Source organism: Spea bombifrons, chromosome 3 (genome assembly GCF_027358695.1).
Source record: "Spea bombifrons isolate aSpeBom1 chromosome 3, aSpeBom1.2.pri, whole genome shotgun sequence".
Lineage (NCBI taxonomy): Eukaryota > Metazoa > Chordata > Amphibia > Anura > Pelobatidae > Spea > Spea bombifrons.
In genome coordinates this window covers 46,406,556-46,428,040 of record NC_071089.1, presented here as the reverse complement: position 1 = coordinate 46,428,040, position 21,485 = coordinate 46,406,556, and the positions used below count along the sequence as shown (strand labels likewise).

The following is a 21,485-nucleotide window of genomic DNA, read 5'->3' as shown; positions in this document are numbered from 1 at the left end:
GAGGTTGGACAACATACTCTCGCAAGCTTACATTGTATATGCTAATAGTGACTAAGACCAAACTAATTGATTAATAAACAGCTTTCCATCCCTTGCTTCCTAGATTTTTTTTTCTTGAGATTTTTTTCTCCGGGAAGGATTCACCTTTTTTCTTTTTTATATCTGGCAATTCCCAATTTGTCCACAGCCTTCTGATATAACTGATATAACCAAATATTGTCTTAACAAGTGAACATTGGAAATAGTAGTATTTTAGCTTATTTATGTTTTTCTTTTTTGTTGTAACTAGTTTTTATTTATTCTTGACTTCGATGACTTTTCACCATTTGCAATATTGGTCCAAGAAAACCATCGCTGCTATTGCTGTCCTGTTCTTATGTTCGCTGGTACATTCATACTTTAAGTAGGCCTTAAGAATACCATTAATATGTAGCTCAAATTTGTTCAAAGATATTTTTATTTTTAGAAGGCTATTTATATTCTCCATACTCCTGATCTATCTCCCATTTTATTCCCATAAGATGTGCCGTTTACCTAGAGCACCAGTTCTTACAAATGCAGAGAAAATGGGTAGGGACTTCTTCCAGTTCTCCGCTCAGACTTCCAGATTCTGCTTATGGCGGAATCTGCAGTAGTTAAAATTTGTGTTTCAGGAAACTGCTATTTAGTCTTTATTGACATATACTATTTTTTTAATAATTTTCTACTATTTCTAATATTTTGAACTGTTTCTTTTATATTTCTGTTAATGGTTATTATTTTTTGAGTGTAGTAGGTTTGTTAGCATACGTGATCTCTGTACCATATGACACGTAAAGAATATAGAATTGGATTTAATAAGAAAAATGCCAAAACCTCTTCTGTTTTTGTGCTAAATTTGTTTTAATGTACAGAATATTTGATAGCAGCTTGTGTTACACCCATACTCCCCCTTCCCTCTTTCTGGATGTGCAGGACTAGTGAATTTCAAGCCCTGTACATGCTAGTTTTTGCACGCTAGATAGCAGTTGTGAGGTGTGTGTGTGTGTGGTTTTTTTTTTTCTCAAATGTTTGTGTTGTGTCTTGAATTATTAGTGTGTTGTGCCAGTTTTACTCAAACTTTGTCAATTTCACAGTCACAAGCAGCTTCCAATGCTCAATTTAGGCTTGATTTTTCTTTTTCCTCTATGGCATCAGTTTAGTTACTGTATTGTACTTTCTACTTTTGAAGGCTTACAGATGCCTTTAGTGATCTGCGACTGCCTGCGTTTTGGATTGCCTCTACCAAATTAAACTGCATCTAGTTCACAAAACTTTAACTTAAGGAACTCAGATCCTTGTAAGCAGTGAGTGGAAGTTATACTCAAACAATTATGCAAAGGATTATGTATAAAATGAGTGTTGTGTTGCGGTAGTTACCAACACAGTGATCCCAGCAGTAAAAAGAATACTTCCCCTCACTTTTTGGAAGGGCCAAAGGGGTATAAGACTAATGCCATACCCAAGATCAAAGCTACACGCCATTTTTAAGTGTAAAATATTTAACTTTAATGATGATGTTCTAAAGTACATGCATCACAGAAAAAATATTTTGCACACTTGCAAAATCACCAGGAGTAAGGAAAACTTTAGACAAGGATATAATTATTTTTTTCTGTTTTTTTTCTTTTTTTTTTTAAAATTGAGATTTAATGTTTATGACAAATGGAACTTGCATTTAAGGTGTCGAATCCAATTTCAAACAGAAACGGCGGATGTACTCAAGTATGATTTTATCTTTCTATTCGCAGTACCTGCCGCAGACTTTGTTAGATGCATTCCGACCTGCTTGAGAAATAGGGCTAAATTATAACGTACACTAAGGATTCTAGGAGCCACGTAGAAACTGTTAAAGAACTGCCAGTGGCTTGAGTACCACAGATTGAGTATGACTGAATGTTGTGTCCATATTGCTATTTTTTGGCCTGACTTGATGGCTGCATTTCAGTTAGTCCGTGAAAGCTACCCATTATTCTTTGTCGTGGCATGACATACTAAAACGCTGTTAGCATTGCATTTTTCAGTTTTGTTTTTCCGCTGGCAGAGCATGACAAATGTTTGTCAATACCACACATTTAAAATGAAAATTTTTGTAAAATCTACTTTTAACGGTAAAAGATGACACATATGCAGTCCAGCAAAAGAACTGAGTTTAATATTCATTTTTTTTGTTCTCTCTGAATTTGGTTAAATGTTAAAGGTTTTCTTTTTAGTGTTGTGTATATCGTTTTGAGTGAAAATATATACTCTTAACTTTGCCTGCGGAAAGGGACATGTTTTGGCATCAAGCTGCTTTTTTTCACCTCTTTCTTTTGTGTAAAGGTTTTAATGGAAGCTGCATTTTAGTAACAGTTGCACATTTTCGCTGTTACCAAATTTCATAGCTGTATGTAAATTTGTTTTATTTTTCTTTCTTTTAATCCCTCCTGAAAAATGCAATCAGAATAATAATGTTTACCCAAAACATTGTTTAATTCTGTGTAAAATTTACTTTCTACAAAAGTACATTTTACCCATGAATAAAAAAGATTGTCACTGGAATGTTGCACATACGATGTCCTGAATATTCAAATATACATTGTTGCTTTTATAGCCAATAAAATGTATGCATTGAATAAGTAAGATCAACAAATTCCTTTGAGGAAAAAATAAAATGTGCCCCTGCTACTTTCAGTGCAACTTTGATGACGATGATGCTCCATTTGTCCCACCATTACATGCTTCATGGCCTCAGCTGGCCTCCTCTGCTGTATGCTTTCTTTGTTGCCTGCGGTACTGTTGGAATACTGTGTGTGTGATTTTTACCTTTCAGCACAAGCAACGCTGCCCTGTGCTGGAGGACCAGTTGGTCGATCTTGTGGTGTATGCCATGGAGCGCTCCGAGACAGAGGAGAAGTTTGACGATGGTGGGACCAGCCAGCTGCTGTGGCAGCACCTCTCCAGCCAGCTCATTTTCTTTGTGCTCTTTCAGTTTGCCAGTTTTCCACACATGGTTTTGTCTCTTCATCAAAAGGTATTTACCCTACAAACCAGCCCCAAATCCTTTTGCTTGGTAGGTTTCCTGGGATAATTAAAAGCAATAGTTTACATCTCTAAGTGTGGTTAAGGAAAGTCCTTCTTTATATGTACACATGGGTATGATTGATGTGTTGTGTAGGGCAGCAGTGACTGCTGTAAATTATATACAATTTTTATGGAGAGTTGGCAACTGTCAAAACCTCTCTCGCTCAGATTGATAGTAGTTTTTTACACCTTTCAGTTGTTATAGGCCGCATAGTTGGATTTTAGAGTTTTCTAGGTTGTTTTTTTTTGTAGTGTTATGTTCTACAATTTACATGTATTTATTGCAGTTGGCAGGCCGGGGCCTCATTAAAGGCAGGGACCACCTAATGTGGGTGCTGCTGCAGTTCATTTCTGGAAGCATACAGAAGAATGCTTTGGCAGACTTCCTCCCCGTTATGAAGCTCTTCGATCTCCTGTACCCAGAAAAAGAAGTAAGTTCTAGTTCTCTCAAAGTTTTACCTACAGTGTACATGCAGTTTAAGAATTTGCAGAAGTTTGCCCTTTTTTTGTAGCTGTTGCCAACACCTACCTTTAACAGTAGGTGAGGAATCCCAGATTGGGGAATCATTTCAAGGTTTAAAATCTGGTCTAACAGTAGTCCAGTGACAGATTTTGTTTTAGGCTGTAGCCTGCATCTAATATGAAAATGTAGGTATAAATATGTAAAAGCACAAAATGAAGTAGAGTAATAAAGGCTAAACTAGATGTGTCTTCACTGCAAGAGGATTTGGATAAACTGGGTAACTGGGCTGATAAATGGCAAATGAGATTTAATGTAAGCAAATGTAAAGTTATGCATTTTGGGAATGGTAATAAAAACGCAAATGTTTCCTTGGGGAAATCTACTAACAAAAAAGACTTGGGAGTAATTGTACACAATAGTACAGAATAGAAACTGTGTCTTAGAGTGGATATGATAATGTTACATAAATATGTAAAGGGCTCATTAAAGACCTGTTCGTTAATAGAACATTACAAAGGACAAGAGGTCACCCGCTAAGACGTGAAGAAAGGAGATTTAGTCTACGAGAGCGGAGGGGATTTTTTACAGGAAGGACAATAAAAGTATGGAATTCACTGCCTGAAGTGGTGCTGCTAGCAAATACATTAGATGCCTTTTAAAAGGGGCCTGGATACGTTTCTAATGAAGCAGAACAAAGAGGGCTATGTATGATAGTATAGGAATTAATATTTATTTAGTGCTCGTTGATCCAAGGAGAAATCTGATCACCAGAGAAATTCTGTTAGTGTGCCTCATTCTTATTGGTGTCGTTTGATTAATTACCACAGTATTTCCTTCTAATTACTTTTTTTTTTCTCTCCCCCCAGTGTATTCCAGTACCTGACATCACCAAACCACAGTCCACACACTCTTTTGCAATGACCTGTATCTGGATCCACCTAAATAGAAAAGCACAGAACGACAACTCCAAGCTACAGATACCAATTCCTCATTCACTAAAGTTACATCATGAGTATGAGTCCTGATACCTAATAACTTGCACTATTTCAGACTATTCAAATAGTTTAATGTACAGTCCTGGGCAACCTTTTTAATCCGTTAAATCCTGCTTCAGATGCTTTTCGTTTTGCAAAAAAAAGATATATTCCCCTTCAGAGCATTTCATAGAGCACGGGACAACCTATAGCCCCCCTTATAATGATCAGTTCCTTTAATCTATAACAGCAGCCGTTGATCTCACTGGGGTGACAATTACAAGACTAACCTGATTTGTTTTTGTGTTTTTGGTAGCAGATGATTATTTGCTACTTTATGTTTTAATATGTTTTGCTCCCTCACAGGTTCTTGCAGCAGAGCTTGCGGAATAAGAGTTTGCAGATGAACGATTACAAAATAGCTTTGCTGTGCAATGCTTATTCCACAAACTCAGAATGCTTTACGTTGCCAATGGGAGTTCTTGTGGAAACAATTTATGGCAATGGAAGCATGAGAATATCGCTGCCAGGAACAAATTGTATGGCTTCAGGATCCATTACCCCACTACCAATGAACCTCTTGGATTCACTAACAGTTCATGCAAAAATGAGGTACATTCCAAAACGCGCAAAAAAATGCTTTCAATAATAACCTACGCTGTACTGTGCTTAATTGATTCCTGGTTAGGCAGTGATATTCTGGGATAGCATTAGATTCAGGAGAAATGTCCTTTATGTGAAGGTTACATAAAATATTATGTTCTCTGGGTCCATTAGCTTTGAAGATAAATTTTGTGCAAACACACAAGGTTGCACCATTTAATTCTCCTGTTAATAACTAATGCATTATTTATACAGGAGCCACATATGTTTAAAAAAACAACAACAAAAAAACACTTTATTTAAGCATGAGTTTTAAATAAAACATTTTTTTTTTATACTTTCACACCGCAAACTATGTACTTTTCAATCTACAATTAATGCAAAACTAAAATGATTCTACAGAAAAAACGTGTTGGGATCTTCAGCTTTTAATGTTTACACAGTTTGGTTTATAAAAAAAAAAAAAACCTATGCAATATATATGATTTAATACCTGATAAATTATTTGTTTTTACATGCTATTTTTCTTTCTTTCAGCCTTATTCACAGCATTGCTACCAGAGTAATCAAACTGGCTCATGCCAAATCCAGCCTTGCCTTGGCTCCGGCCCTAGTTGAAACCTACAGCCGCTTGTTGGTTTATATGGAAATAGAATCGCTTGGCATCAAGGGATTCATCAGTAAGAAAGCCATCTTACTTTGGTTATTTATCCAGCCGTTCTGAACGACATTGCATCTTGCTGGAGTTCGGCCTTTCAAGGGCCAAGCTTAACATAGAAACAAACAAAGAATTTGACAGCAGATAATAGCACTTGAGCCCATTTTTCACTGATGTGATCTCCCATACATGTTTAACCCCTTCGCAACCGGGACGGTCATATGGTACCTGCGGACCGGGACGTACCTGGTACGTCATCCAAAAAAAATGCCCCCACGTCGCCACAATCGTGGTGATCGCGGGGGCGCTGCAGCTGCTGACTGCCAGATGTCTGCCTGTCTCTGAACTCACTCCTCTCTCTAAGTAGTCACATAAAGACTGGTTATTGTTTCAAATATTTACACATATAATTACACATTGTTTAAAACATGTTACACAGGCAAGTTAGTGAACCAAAATGATAAATATTATTTCTTTATTCCCAGGTCAACTCTTACCTACTGTCTTTAAGTCTCATGCCTGGGGAATCCTTCACACCCTGCTGGAAATGTTCAGCTACCGAATGCACCATATACAGCCTCACTATCGAGTGCAGCTCCTGAGCCACCTTCATTCGCTGGCAGGGGTACCGCAAACAAACCAAAACCAGCTCCATCTCTGGTCAGTATGTAGATAGCGAAAATGTCTCCCCGCAGAAACACTGAACCTGATGCAGGTTTTCACCCTTACTATGGAACAAAACAAACTGCTCCAAACATGGGTTCATCCTACAAGACATTGGTTATTTGTAATATGCAAAATTCTTGTCTTCTTTAATATGAAAGAATGTGCCTTTGGTAAGATGAATTTTGAGTTTCACCAGTAAATACAATTAAATGCGAACACAAAACGGCCTTTCTTTTGGTACCGTTCAGTGGGACACAGGAGCAAGTCATTTAATCTCATCATCACTGCTAGAGTTTTGTGGGTTGCTTGTAATAAAGGTGATTCAGAAGGACTAGATTACAGACTTGAGGACTTGTGTTTCGCCTAATGGAAAGACATAAGGTTTTTGAAATGGCTGTTTATGCAGATGTATTCTTACTCTGTATTACACTTTATTCTGGTGTATTCTAATGTATATGAAAAACCTGATTTTATAGTCGCATATAGTTGGGCTGTGTGGATTTTTATGTTGTAGTTGCCTTTGCTATTGTTTTATTTTGAGAACAGCTCTATATACAAAAGCTGACATTTGAATCACCCCAGAATGACTACCAGACACCCCCCCGAATAACAGTTTTCGTGTACCTTAGTCATCATCACAGAATATTGTGATCTTGCTGTCCAGAACTAATGTGATTCTTATTTTTCTCTTCTACAGTGTTGAGAGCACAGCCCTGAGACTGATCACAGCCCTTGGTAGTTCAGAGGTGCAGCCACAGTTTACTCGCTTCTTGAACGATCCAAAAACCGTTTTGTCAGCGGAGTCTGAGGAGCTTAATAGGGCTTTGATATTAACGATCGCAAGAGCCACACATGTCACAGGTATTGATCGATCCAGCGAAAAATATCTTATGCTATACGATTTTACTATTATTATTATTTATTGTTTTATATAGCGCCATCAAATTCCGGAGCGCTGTACAATGGGTATGCATGTAGTATGTATGCTTATAAGATCATTGTTCATGTAAATGTAAAATTGTTTGGAAAACGTCTCGGTTCAGTAGGCAAGACATTTAGTTTACATTGGTCTTGTTTTTGATCTATTGTTTTACTATTGCAGCAAGTCAGGGAATTTATACGTAGCTGTTAAACCTTATTTTCCCGGCGTATAGTGGCAGTACCAGAGGGTTTGCTCTTTCGCCGGGACAAACACTAAAAGAAAACAAAGGGTTAAACTCCGCCCCCCCCTTACCCTATAACCGCCCGTACCGGCATGGAGAAGCAGTTCTTTTTTGTCCCGCAGGGACGAACACTTGGGCTCCGGCTTCTCCGGTTGAAGATTTCAACCGGCACACGGGTTGTGCCGGCCAAGGGGGTCGGGCAGTCCGTTCGCTCCCCGGGTGGGAGCTCGGCTGTCGCTCAGCTACTCCGCGTTACAGACGGGTTCTGTAGCGGAGTTTTTACAAACGTCCAGGGGAGGAGCATGCGCAGTTCAGTGGAACGCACGCCCGGGTGGCTATGCGTTCCACTGATGATCCGGCCGTGCTACAACGCATGCGCGGTTCGGATCATCCGGATTTGGCGCCAAATTCAAAATTTGGCTGCCTATAAAAGCTGTGCAAACCTGTCTGACCACAAGAGTGTGTGTCAGGACAGGTTTTGGCCGTGTTGTTTGACCCCCACACGGTTTTTTGGTGATCTTGATTTTGATACACCAAAAATTATGTTAACCCCTTCATCTCCAGAGAAGGACAAAATGCCTTCTGCTCCTCCTAAAAAGGCTTCATGTAAGTCTAAACATTTGGCATGCCTTGAATGTAATACTCCTCTCCCAGACGGCTACAAGAGGAAGACGTGTCAGCAGTGTTTAGCAGATATCCTGGCTAAAGAAAAACAGAAGGATATGCAGTCTTTTCTATCCTGGTTCCAGGATAATTTGTCCCAAACATTCCAAGCATTTAAGGAGGCGGCCAAGCCAACAGTATATGACAAGCCAAGTAAGAAACGCAGGAGAGATAGTCCATCTACTTCGGAATTGTCATCTGGGGAATGTTCGCGTTCATCCAGGGATGTATCCAGTTCGGAAGAATCTGAATCAGAATCCGGTTTTCCCCCTCAAGAGCTGGGAAAATTCATTAAAGAAGTAAATCAGGTTTTACTGAGTCCAGACACTAAGAAAAAGGGTTTTCCTGTTTTGCCTCATCTTATGGAGTTTGTACAACGTGAATGGAAGCATCCTAGTAAGCGAGCTTTTGTTTCTAAGCACTTCAAACAACTGTTTAAGCTTCAGGATGACAGCATATGGGAAGAGCTTCCTAAAGTTGATGTCCAGGTCGCGCAGCTGTCAAAAAAGACTACATTGCCAATTGGAGAAGTTTCCGGCCTAAAAGACACTATGGACAAGAGAGCAGAGACTGCTAATAGAAGAATCTTCCAAGCAGCAGGACTTCAAAGTAAAGCAGCATCAGCTGGAGCAGCAGTAGCGAGAGCTCAAGGCTTATGGCTCCAGAAATTAGAAAACCACGTTCTGGAGGATGCTGATAAGGATCTTTCTCAACTCCTTAAAAATTTGAAACTCTCTAATGATTTTTTGATTGATACGGTAGAAGAATTAGTCAAGCTATCCGCCCGTAATATGGGTCTGTCTACGGTTGCCAGGAGAGCAGTCTGGCTTAGATCCTGGAACGCTGATTCAGCATCTAAATCTTCACTGTGTGATTTACCGTTTGAGAGAAAAAAGCTTTTTGGGTCTCCTCTTGAAGAGCTGTTGAGACAAATGTCAGACACCAAGAAGGCACTGCCTCAAGATATTAAGCCCAAATGGAACCGCAGGTATCCCTTTAATAGACAGAGATATTCCAGACCATCGGATAAGTCTTCCTTTCGGAAACAAAATAAAGACACCAGATTTCGCCCTAAAGGAGCCAGACAAGATAGGGCAAGACGGTTCTGACAAAGTAGGAGGACGCCTTCGGATGTTTCGGGATACATGGTTCCAGACTACCAGCAACCCTTGGATCCGTCGGATCATTTCAGAAGGCTACACCATAATGTTTTGCAGACCTCCTCACAATGTTTTTCTAGTCTCCTCTTACCCGTCAGTAACCAAGAACACAGCATTAATTATGGCAGCGTTAAAACTCCTCAGTCAGGGAGTTATAGAAAAGGTTCCAAAATCTCAGTTTTTTCAGGGGGTTTATTCCCGGTTGTTCCTAGTCCCGAAACCAGGTGGCACCTTTCGTCCAGTGTTGGATTTGAAGTTCGTCAACCAACACATTCCTTACCAACTCTTCCGTATGGAGACCATCTCTTCAGTTACCCAGCTGATTCAGAGAGGGGATTATATGGCCTCCCTAGACCTTCAGGATGCTTACCTTCATGTGCCTATAGCCGTAAAGTCAAGAAGATTTTTAAGATTTGCAGTGAACACAAGCCGAGGTCTCCTCCACTTTCAATTCAAAGCGCTACCCTTCGGCCTTTCCACTGCGCCAAGAGTCTTTACCAAGATTCTCACCCCTTTGGCGGCGGAATTAAGATTACAGGGGATATCGGTGGTCCCTTACCTGGACGACTGGTTGATAAAAGCCTCATCAGCTGCACAACTTTTAATAGATCTTCAAGTGACACTCAAACTGCTAAAAAAACATGGTTGGCTTCTGAATGTGGCCAAATCAAACTTAATTCCAACAACAGAGATCAAGTTTCTGGGTTTTCATGTAAACTCAAAGTCTCTTCGTCTTGTTCTTCCGAAAGACAAAGCCACACACATTCGGCTAAGAGTCACGGATCTCCAGGCATATCCCATATGCTCCATCAGAAAGGTTATGAGCATTTTGGGACTTATGACTTCCACCATACCGGCAGTAGCCTGGGCGCAGGCAAGAATGAGGCCTCTTCAATGGCACATCCTGTCCCACTGGTCCAGAAAAGACGAGGACCTGGACAAAGAGATTTTGATATCTCAAGAAGTGTTGCGGCAACTAGAGTGGTGGAAGATCAAGAAAAATTTGACAAGCGGCCTGTCATTCCAGCCCAAACAGTGGCTGATAGTTACCACAGATGCAGCCCAGACTGGTTGGGGAGCTCATTTCCAATCTCACTCGGCACAAGGAGAGTGGTCAACGCAGGAAGCTCGTCAATCTTCAAACTTCCGGGAACTACAGGCTGTCTTCAGGGCCCTAGTATCCTTCAAGCCATGGATAGTAGGCAGATCAGTAAAGATTCAATCAGACAACGCCACAACAGTGTCTTATATAAACAGACAAGGGGGTACGAGAGTAGCCAGTCTTCAATCGTTATGCACCGACATCATGAGATGGGCACAAAAGCATCTGGAAGCTATCTCGGCGGTTCACATCAGAGGGCAGTACAATGCCCTAGCAGACGACCTCAGCAGAAACAGATGCTCTCAAGCAGAATGGTCTCTTCATCCGACTATATTTCAAAAATTGGTGGCATTAGTGGGCTTGCCGGAAGTGGATCTTATGGCAACACGACTGAACCGAAAGGTCCCTCTTTTTGCTTCCCTGTACAGTATGGATTACCCGCCCTTTCTGGATGGATTGGGGATCAAGTGGCAATTCAACCTAGCCTACATCTTTCCTCCGGTGGCGATGATTCCCAGAGTCTTGCTCAAAGTCAAGATGGACAAGGCAAGAGTACTAGCAGTTCTCCCGTTTTGGCCGAATCGGAGCTGGTTTTCGGACCTGTGCCAGCTAGCAGTAGCTTATTGGGAGCTTCCGTTGTCCTCAGTAGTTTTGGAAACGAAAGGAATTCCCCTTCACATCCTTCGAATGTACAGACTGACGGCCTGGCTGCTGCAAGGCTAATCCTAAAAAATCAAGGTATAGAACCTATTATGACTGATCTCCTCTTGAATTCAGTAAGACGGTCTACATCAAGAATTTATCTGAGAACATGGAGAAAATTTTTGGAATGGTGTCAGTCTCTAGATCTGCAGTCTTCTCCTCCGTCCATTCCGGTCATTTTGCGCTTCTTGCATATGGGATTTACAGCAGGCCTCAAAGTCTCTACTCTTAAAGGTCAAGTGTCTGCTCTCAGTCATTTCCTGCTACTCGATCTGGCGTCAGATCGCTTAATTCGGAGATTTTTTAAGGCCATCACTATTAAAAGACCTCCGGTTAAATCATTTTTTCCACCCTGGGATCTTACCTTGGTTCTCAAAGCTCTGTGTTTATCTCCGTTTGAACCTCTCCAGACAGTGTCACTAAAATTCCTCTCCCTAAAGACAGCATTTTTAATGGCTATCACGTCGGCACGGCGCATTGGGGAACTCCAGGCGCTCTCAGCCTCTAAGGAATTTCTAGTTTTTCATCAAGATAAAGTGGTCATGTATCCAAGACCGTCATTTCTGCCTAAAGTATTGTCCCAGGTCAATATTAACCAGCCTATTGTCCTGCCTACTTTTTATCCGGATCCTACGACACCAGAAGAAAATGAATGGCACTCGTTGGATGTTAAAAGAGCTCTTACCATATATTTGGAACGTACCTCTTCTTTTCGTTCCTCTGACCACCTGTTTCTACAATTCCAGGGAAGATCTGCAGGGCAAGCAGTGTCAAAATCTACGTTATCTAGATGGCTCACAGATACAATCCGTCTGGCATACGACTCCTGTGGGGCCACAGTTCCTCCTCAGATTACGGCTCACTCTACAAGAGCCGTCTCAGTCTCCTGGGCCTCCAGGTCTTCAGTCTCTCCGGAGGACATTTGTAAAGCAGCAACATGGTCCTCATGGAATATTTTTATCAAACATTATAGACTGGACATTTCCTCTGCTTCAGCGGCTGAGTTTGGACGTCAGGTCCTTCACGCAGTCAAGCTCTAACTCCCTCCCCTTTTTTTTTGAGGGGGATCTTGCTACATCCCTCTGGTACTGCCACTATACGCCGGGAAAAACAGTAATTTTACTCACCGTAAATTCTCTTTTCCCAAGTATAGTGGCAGTACAGATCTCCCTCCCAATTTGGTATTAATACAGATAATTGTTTTCCATCCTTTGGTCCTCTTGTTAGTTAACTGCTTCTCCATGCCGGTACGGGCGGTTATAGGGTAAGGGGGGGGCGGAGTTTAACCCTTTGTTTTCTTTTAGTGTTTCTCCCGGCGAAAGAGCAAACCCTCTGGTACTGCCACTATACTTGGGAAAAGAGAATTTACGGTGAGTAAAATTACTGTTTTTGTGTTAGATTTCTTCACAGGCTCGGATTCCATCCAGGGCACATGGTGCAAAGACATTCTGCAAACCATCATTAACTTCACACCTCATAACTGGGCCTTGCACACATTAAGCTGCTTCCCGGCGCCGCTGCAGGTAATTGTATTTATAGTGCAGTGTTCAGCCACTAGAGGGAACCTGTAAACTGTTTTTTTTTTTTTTTTTTTTTTTGTCAAAACCCTGCTTTTTTGATGTCCATTTTTTTGCTGTAGTGTCTGCATGCATATATAACATATGACACATACACGTAGTTTGGGGACAACAAAGTGGCTTAAGGATTCATTCTAAGAATTGTATTGATCGCTACCCCAAGATTTATATTATTATATATGTCACCATATAAAAAACAATTCAGGAGGGACACTGTGTGTGTGTGTGTGTACGTATACAACATTTTCCTGAATTGTCTTTCATATGGTGATATTTTTCCACCCGGTAGGTGGGAGAATGCTTCTATGCCGATGGGCAGCCCTTCTACATTGCATGAAAGAAATCTGAGTGATTACCTAACGCCATTAGCACGATGCTCAGGAATACATAGCTGGCCATCTAAGCCCACTTTGCCAACTACATAGCTGCCGCTCAAGAGATTATCCACTTATCCAACTGTATACACTAAATATGCGTTACTGTGTTGCGCAGGCATTCTTCAAACAGAACAACGTCCCTCAAGAAAGTCGCTTCAACCTAAAGAAGAATGTAGAAGAGGAATACAGGAAGTGGAAGTCCATGACCAATGAAAATGACATCATTACACACTTTTCCCTACAAGGATCACCCCCACTCTTTCTCTGCCTTCTCTGGAAAATGCTCTTGGAAACTGACCAAATCAACCAGATTGGCTACAGGTGAATATATATAAATTTTTATTCCCAGTTCCTTTATTTAGTTTCTCACCAAAAACATTTATACGTTAAGAGCGTTTTAACCACATGTTTATAATGGTTCTTAATCCAGTAGCAGTGTTCTTATAATTTCATATATGAAGATGTAAAAAAATATAGAAGTATTTTGTTTAATTGTTCCACTCTTAGATCATTGCTTCAAATTGCATTCACACTGTTTTGACAAAAAAGTATGTATTCTGGATTGTACAAGAGTTTGTCATGTGTTGCCATTTTTAAGTATTTTTGTATTTTTAATGCATGTTGGAGTCCATTTTAAAGTAACTCCAAAGCATTTTACATTTAACATTCTTTAGTTACTGGAGTTAGACCTCAATACCATCAGCAGTACCATCAATGTCACTGAAGTAGCAGTCTATAGCATGCATCTGATTGGCTGGTTTGACTCCACTGGTTCATTTCCACTCCCATCCACTAGAAAGGGGGTTCTACTGAGCATGTGCAAGAAGTATATAGAGTTATGTTCCCTGCTTTCAGGCAGCTGGGGTGGTTAAATGAAATTTATTTTCTCATGCCAACTAAAGAATGCCTACACTGGAGATGTTTGCGAAATGGATTCCAATATATAGAATAGAGCTGGAATAAAAAATAAAAAAAGGGAAAAATCATGTATTTCTTTGACCACTTCATGGATGTGGAGGTTGCCATCATAGTATGTTATGTGAAGGGTGCCTTTTCCTCCTCATGCACCACTCTCAGCCGATTCTTTATGGCGATGTTAATGAACCCCTGGTCATATAATGAAAATCCTTTATAGTCTTTCATGAGTTAAAGGGTCCCTCTAGATGATTCAGATGTGCCATTGTTTACCACAGCGCAGTATGATAAGGAGTCCGGATGCTCGAGTATACTGGGCTAGAAAAACAAGTACAACACGTTCACATGACAAATATGTAGGTGTCCAAACACATTATACATATCTGGAAGCTGTTTTCGTTTGGTTTTTAATTCCGTTTGAGGTTTTCAATTATTTGCATAGGTCGGGTATTTGTTTTCTGTATACAATGCTGTGTGAGTCCATTTGAAACTGACATTATTTCTCTTTCTCAACGGTTCTAGAGTTCTAGAGAGAATTGGGGCCAGAGCACTGGTTGCTCATGTCAGAACATTTGCTGATTTTCTTGTGTATGAATTCTCCACCTCCGCTGGAGGCCAACAGCTCAATAAGTGCATTGAGATGCTCAATGACATGGTGTGGAAGTATAACATCGTAACTCTGGACAGACTGATCTTGTGCTTGGTAAAAATTTTACTTTGTATTTTCTTTCTCTGTACCCATTGCTAAAAATAATTGCAAACCATACCCTTTCAACATACAATGAACATTAGCAGCTTCTACATACTTTTCTGTATTGTTTGAATATGGGCTATATATAACCCCATATATAAGGACAGTGCAGTTTACCATTACAGCAATTTCCAGTAGCGTATTGTTAGTTTTTTTTCTTCCTCATTTTATTCACCATTACAATTCATAGCTATGTGTTTTTACATATCCGCTATTCCAATTGACCTGCTGAATTCTGAGGTTCAGCAAGCTATCTGGTCACCAGTGTTTCCTTATGATGGACTTTGATCATTGGCTACCAAAATATTTATAGAGTAAACTAACCAAATGTTCACATTGCTGACAACAATAACTGGCATCAACTGCTACTGCATTAATTAACTCGTTTGTTTTGAGCCAGTTGGCACAATTGGGTAATGCATTTCGATTGCACAAAATACTAAACATCTGCTGACATTATCCAAATGCCAGTGATGTGACACGTGTGCAGGTAGCAGAAATGTCCATCTCATTGTAAATCAATACTATAAATATTGAATATAATGCACACTTGTATATGATGCGTATACAGTGTATGTATTTGTTTAAAGCACACATTCACTATTTGAATGTGCTTTACAGAGAAAATGTGCACATAATGTATTGCTTTTAAGACCTAGCTTAATAACATCACGTATGGTATGGTATGCAAACTCCTTTAATGGAACAGTGCTAACATCAGACCTGCTGTGTATGAAATGTTCTTCCTATAGGCCATGCGCAGCCATGAAGGGAATGAAGCCCAGGTGTGCTACTTCATAATTCAGTTGCTTCTGCTGAAACCGAATGACTTCAGAAACCGAGTGAGTGATTTTGTGAAAGAGAATTCTCCAGAGCACTGGCTGCAGAATGACTGGCATACCAAGCACATGAGTTACCACAAGGTACTGTATCCAACAGCAGGGATGGAAGTGTGCATCCGAACATAAAGGTTTTTTTGTTACTGTGTGAAGCATCTCTGTGTCATTTTCCAGGTGCCACTAAAAGGGCATGTTCTCCAGAGATGAGCATTATTTAGTGTCTGCCTTAAGGGCCTGTGCTAATTAAAGTGCCACCCGGCTCATGCCACGGCAAAACAGAAAACACGCAGCTTTGGGTATCTAAAACTTCACCAGGCTCCCTGGCAGTAGTTGCAGGCATTTCCGACCTCTGCTTTCAGATGAGATGGGTGTTTGCAACCCAATAGTGTTAACAGTGACTGTAGTTTTTTGCAAACATAAATGTTATATTGAAGCAAAGAACTAAGTGGGTTTATTGAATTTAAAAAAAGGATTAATAGTAAGCAAAAACGGTGGGGACATCTGATTTGCAATCTAAAGCTCATAAGGATTGGATACGGTACGTACTAAGGAGAAGAGAGCTGGAGATAGGGAGAACCAATGGGAGAAATGGAAAGAATGGCAGGTGGCTCCTCCTGAGCAACAATCATGTCATACCCATTAGGAGAGGAGAGTGGAGGGAATGGTCTTTATGAGCATTCTGGTGCTAATGATTTGAATGTCTTGAAAGGAACAACCAAGGACAGCATGCGCATTGAGTGTAGCCACACAGTCTTTTACTGGGTATCCTCACACAGTGCATTGGTTGCTATAATGGCCGCAGCGAAAAAGATTTGTTGAAAGACAGCATGTGAAACAGGTGTTGTGTGATATGCCTCCTTTTGAACTGTTGATTTCATTTTCTTTTTTTTCTTGTTTTATTAATATTTGCATTGTTCAAGGAAATACCAAATATACAGTTGAATACACACACAAATGTCTCTTGTTCTTCCAGAAATATCCAGAAAAACTGTACTTTGAAGGCCTGGCTGAGCAAGTGAACCCTCCTGTGCAGATCCAGCCCCAGTACCTGCCCATCTATTTTGGAAACGTGTGCCTTCGCTTCTTGCCAGTGTTTGATATCGTCATTCACAGGTTTCTAGAGCTTCATCCGGTTTCAAAGTCTCTTGAAACTTTGCTTGATCATCTCGGAGGGTTATACAAGTTTCATGGTGTGTATCAACTCTGCATTGTTAGAACTATTAGGGTCAAGGAGTCCTTTATAATGCACCTAGCATGTGGCTAAATTATCTTGAACCTTTACTTAGATTCTGTATTTTGTGTAGAAGCACCAGTCTTCTAGCCTACCCATTCATCCACTCCCCTGTCTTATGTCTTATATTTTAGAAGTCATGGTAATCCTATTACTAAAACAACCACATACATTGCTCAATTAGTTCAATATAAAAAATATGTTAGAGTAACTATTTCCATGCTCTTTTAGATCGTCCCGTCACCTATCTGTACAACACACTCCACTACTATGAGATGCAACTTCGGGATCGGACATATTTGAAACGCAAGCTTGTGCACTCAATAATTGGATCTCTGAAAGACAACAGGCCTCAAGGATGGTGCTTGAGTGAGACATACCTGAAGTGTGGGATGAATGCCCGAGAAGATAACCCTTGGATCCCCGATGACACTTATTATTGCAAGCTGATTGGCCGACTGGTTGACAATATCCTTTGCCTGTTGCATTGGTGTTTAGTGTTTTTCTTGGCGATGATCAGTAGTTAAAGCTTATATAATCATATAGGAAACATGGATGTATAAGGGCTAGTATAATATTATAGCCATTGCATTAAAAACTATTTGTTGCTATTAAGTAGTCCCTTAACTCATTTTTTTACCGATGGCTGGAAAATCCCCTGGGCCGTTTCCAAACTGTGACTGGAGGTTCAATGAATTTCCTAATCCAGCCGCTCATGCGCTACATGTCACCTGTGTTGAACTGATGGCGTTAACTGTGCCGGGTAAAGAAGTTGGAAATGCGCTGCTAAATGTGGTGCTAAAAAGGTAAGTATGTGTCTGTTTAATGTGTGCCCTCTTAACAGACTCACCTCTCTATGGCGGGGTCAAGAAGAAGCTTGAGTTTAGTGGAAGCAACTAGAAATGTGGAAAATAAAGAGCACCACAAAAGTACAACTGCGCAGCGCTAAACTACTCAACCTTTTTGTGTGTATTGACAGCTGGCTTTGTAGTATAGTCTGATCAATGAGATATTGGCTTGCATGTTCGTGTTACTTGTTGTTGTCGTGTTGTTACGTAATTTGTCGATGCCACAGCCATATTGTACACATCCTAATATCATTATACTTTTTATTTTATTTTTTACAGTCAGCCGCTGGTGCCAAGGGAGAATATCACTGCATGGATGAATGCTATTGGACTAATCATTACAGCTTTACCTGTGAGTTAGACCAATTTAATTGGCATAGGCTAGTAGAAAGATGGATTAACCTTAAAAAAAAAAAAAAAAAAAAAATGTCGTGTATGCTCACTTTATCTCTATTTTACCTGTTTTTCTCTCATAATATTTATTTGGCATATGCTCAGTTGCCATTTTATCAGGGGAATACTCCCAAATGGTATTGTCATTTTCTTTAACTTTATTCTACTTCTACTTGTTTATACTTAAAAAACATATTTAAAAGTTTTTTTATTATTTTAATGTTTTCCAGGAACCATATTGGATAGTTCTGCATGATCGGATTGTTAGTGTTCTCAACAGTCCGAGCCTAACATCAGAGACTGAATGGGTTGGCTACCCCTTCCAACTCTTTGATTTTACAGCTTGTCATAAAGCGTACTCTGAGATGAACTGCAGCTACACTCTGGCTTTGGCACATGCTGTCTGGCACCATTCAAGCATCGGCCAGTTGTCCCTCATTCCAAAGTAAGTTTTTTACTCCTCTAATTTTCTTTATTATAATTTGAATTGATGCTAAGTGTAAACAGTTTTATTAAGACAAATCTTTGCTTCTGGAGATATTTTTCAACAATATGATATTGTTCACTTTATAGGTTCCTTCCTGAGGTCCTTATACCAATTGTAAAAACAGAGTACCAGTTGCTTTATGTATACCATCTGGTAGGACCTTTCCTTCAAAGGTTCCAGCAAGAACGGACCAGGTGCATGATAGAGGTAAACAAATTCATCAATTATGAATTGTTAAAAAAACAAAACAAATACATTTTAAAGGGAGAGCAAGTGATTCTTTCTATTTGTGTGTTGCGATATAGTGTATGATTTATGCATGTTGAGTGTGCCAGACCTTACTTGGATTGATTTGAGAAAAACTTGTCACTAATATATGTTTTATATATGTGTCAGAAGCCAGACACATATATTTCTGTATATTGTGATACATATGGAAAGTTTAGCAGGTTTGTTTTAAAATCAGCAAAATGGTGAACAGCTCTGCCAATACTAGACATCAGTTGCGACTTAACTTATCCAGAATGCTAACCTCAGTAAGAATAAAGCTGATATTCACCAAGCTTTTTTGTATTATAACTCAGACAAGATCCATCCAACAGAACAGAATTCAACCCCTTTTAATTATAGACTGTTTTATGGATAAACCATAAAGAATCATGGACCCTGGATAATTTCCTTCTACCAACCTCCCATTAACCCTGTATAGCTATGCTATATGACCAAAAGTATGTGGACTCCATCACACTCGACCACAGGCATTTATGTGGCTGTGCCTTCTTTGCAACCACTTTTCTGGGAAGACTTTCTACAAGATTTTCGGTGTGCCTGTGGGAACTTGTGCCCATTTAAGCAAAATATGTTTTGTCAGGTCAGGAGATTATGTTGGACAAGAAGGCCTGGCTCTCAATCAGCATTCCAACTGATCTCAAGGCCCCAGTGGGGTTAATGTCAGGCCTCTGTGCAGCCCACTTGAGTTCCTCCACACCAAACTTGTCAAGCAATGTCTACGTGCACTTTCCTTTGCACACAAGTCATACAGAAACAGGAAAGGGCCTTCACCAACCTGGGGCCACAAAGTTGGATGCATACAGTTGTCTATAATGGCTTTGTCAATATCCTTCAGTGGAACTAAGGGGCTTAAAATGAACAGCAGCCCACACCATTATCCCTCCTTCACCAAACTTTATAGTTTGCATTCTGGTAGGTAATAATAGCTTTATAGTGAGCATAGTGATCTTTGCCTTGGTAGGTACACTAGCTGCTCAGCAATGAAAACCCATTTATTAAAGCCCCTAGTGTACATTGTTTGTGATGATGGTGGTCTTAGGGGCGGTTTGGAATTCTGTAGTGAGGGATGCTAGTGAGAAGAGGACACCCGATTTGACGCACTGCAGCGGTCCTGCTCTGAGTATGTGTGGCCTACCTTGTCGTGGCTGAGCTGCTGGTACTCCAGGCGACTTGCGGGAAATGGTTATACCTATGACAGTGCCGCATTTAAAGCTCTTCAGTAGTACTATAGATGACATACCTATGTTCTTGTTAGCAATGAGTATGGCTGAAGCATTTTACTGATTTACAATTTAAATTCTAACGAAAACCCTGGGTTTTTTATTTACTGTCGATGCTGTGTGTGTGTGTATTTTAGATTGGTGTGGCATTTTATGAAATGCTTTTAAACGTGGATCAGTGCAGTACCCATTTAAACTTCATGGACCCCATCTGTGACTTCCTGTATCACATGAAGTATATGTTTACTGGAGACAGTGTGAAAGACCAGGCAAGTGAACAATTATTTTTATCACCTGTAACACTCAAGCTTTTGTAAGGTTCTGGCCTTGTTAGCTGCTGGCTCTTTCTGGATTTTGCGGACTAAAAAAAAAAAATAATGATAAAAAAAAACAGATAATGCTGTATTCCAGGTTTCTCTGCAGCCACCAGTTCCTTGGAATGATGAATTTCATTCTTAGTTCTTAATTACTATTTTTTACTGAGGACTTGGAATGTCATTTCATAACCAATAAATGTCTTTGTTGGAAGATGTTTTCAATGCACCAGTTGTGTTGCATACTGCATAACACAATGTTCTTTACTTGTGGTACTTTATCAAGTTGTAATACGTATTTATTTGCATTTCAGGTAGAGAAAATCATTTGTAACCTGAGGCCTGCTTTACAGCTACGCCTGCGATTCATAACCCACATCAGCAAGCAAGAGCCGGTTGCTGCTCCTCCACCTCCTGTTAACAGTGGTTCCCCAGCCCCACAGGCCAGTCAGGTGCCTGTCAATGTTACCTTACCAGTAACTCAGTAAAAGCCTGTCAACTGGCTTATGATGATTTCCAGTAAACTGCTGCAGAGACTGAAAAAGGGGAATGTTACAATTAACCTCACAACAAATGGACTGCAAACATGAAATACGCTTTTCAAAAATGTATCTAAACCTACCCCAAAGATTTTTGGCATGTTAACTAAACGTTCTCTTCTACATCGCTGCCGTGTTATTATACAGCCCTAAATTATGCTTTACAAAAAAATGTAGAATGCTTCCTGAAAAAGAATTAGTCCAAGTAAAAAAAACCCGCCAAACTGGAAATTTGTCTACAAAAAAACCAAACAACCTGTACATGTACCCTAAATTACAACACATGTTGTGCAGCGGGGTTTTATATGTAATCTTTGCGTCTTTTCTGCATTCTCTGAGAAGATTATTCAGAAATGTGTACATATTTTCCTATTTTTTTCATTTGATTGTTTTAGAAGGCCTTTAAAACGGATAAGATATCTTTTTTTTTTTTAATAAAAACAAAAATGTGAGATTTAAAATTTGCAA

At 40.0% G+C, this 21,485-nt stretch overlaps 1 protein-coding gene across 2 annotated transcripts in view; it reads left to right on the top strand.

The window, feature by feature from the left end:
* MED23 (mediator complex subunit 23) overlaps nucleotides 1-21,485 on the top strand; it is a 33,860-nt gene extending 12,375 nt beyond the window's left edge. For both annotated transcript variants that reach the window (XM_053459257.1, XM_053459256.1), the window contains 19 exons: nucleotides 2,831-3,031; nucleotides 3,369-3,512; nucleotides 4,411-4,556; nucleotides 4,885-5,130; nucleotides 5,659-5,801; nucleotides 6,265-6,439; nucleotides 7,143-7,306; nucleotides 12,634-12,758; nucleotides 13,305-13,510; nucleotides 14,627-14,807; nucleotides 15,608-15,778; nucleotides 16,668-16,884; nucleotides 17,157-17,393; nucleotides 17,566-17,731; nucleotides 18,053-18,125; nucleotides 18,397-18,611; nucleotides 18,740-18,860; nucleotides 20,302-20,433; nucleotides 20,793-21,485. In XM_053459257.1, coding sequence (XP_053315232.1) covers nucleotides 2,831-3,031; nucleotides 3,369-3,512; nucleotides 4,411-4,556; nucleotides 4,885-5,130; nucleotides 5,659-5,801; nucleotides 6,265-6,439; nucleotides 7,143-7,306; nucleotides 12,634-12,758; nucleotides 13,305-13,510; nucleotides 14,627-14,807; nucleotides 15,608-15,778; nucleotides 16,668-16,884; nucleotides 17,157-17,393; nucleotides 17,566-17,731; nucleotides 18,053-18,125; nucleotides 18,397-18,611; nucleotides 18,740-18,860; nucleotides 20,302-20,433; nucleotides 20,793-20,966 — 3,237 coding nt within the window. In that variant the 3' untranslated portion in view covers nucleotides 20,967-21,485. The remainder of the gene's footprint in view (nucleotides 1-2,830; nucleotides 3,032-3,368; nucleotides 3,513-4,410; nucleotides 4,557-4,884; nucleotides 5,131-5,658; nucleotides 5,802-6,264; nucleotides 6,440-7,142; nucleotides 7,307-12,633; nucleotides 12,759-13,304; nucleotides 13,511-14,626; nucleotides 14,808-15,607; nucleotides 15,779-16,667; nucleotides 16,885-17,156; nucleotides 17,394-17,565; nucleotides 17,732-18,052; nucleotides 18,126-18,396; nucleotides 18,612-18,739; nucleotides 18,861-20,301; nucleotides 20,434-20,792) is intronic.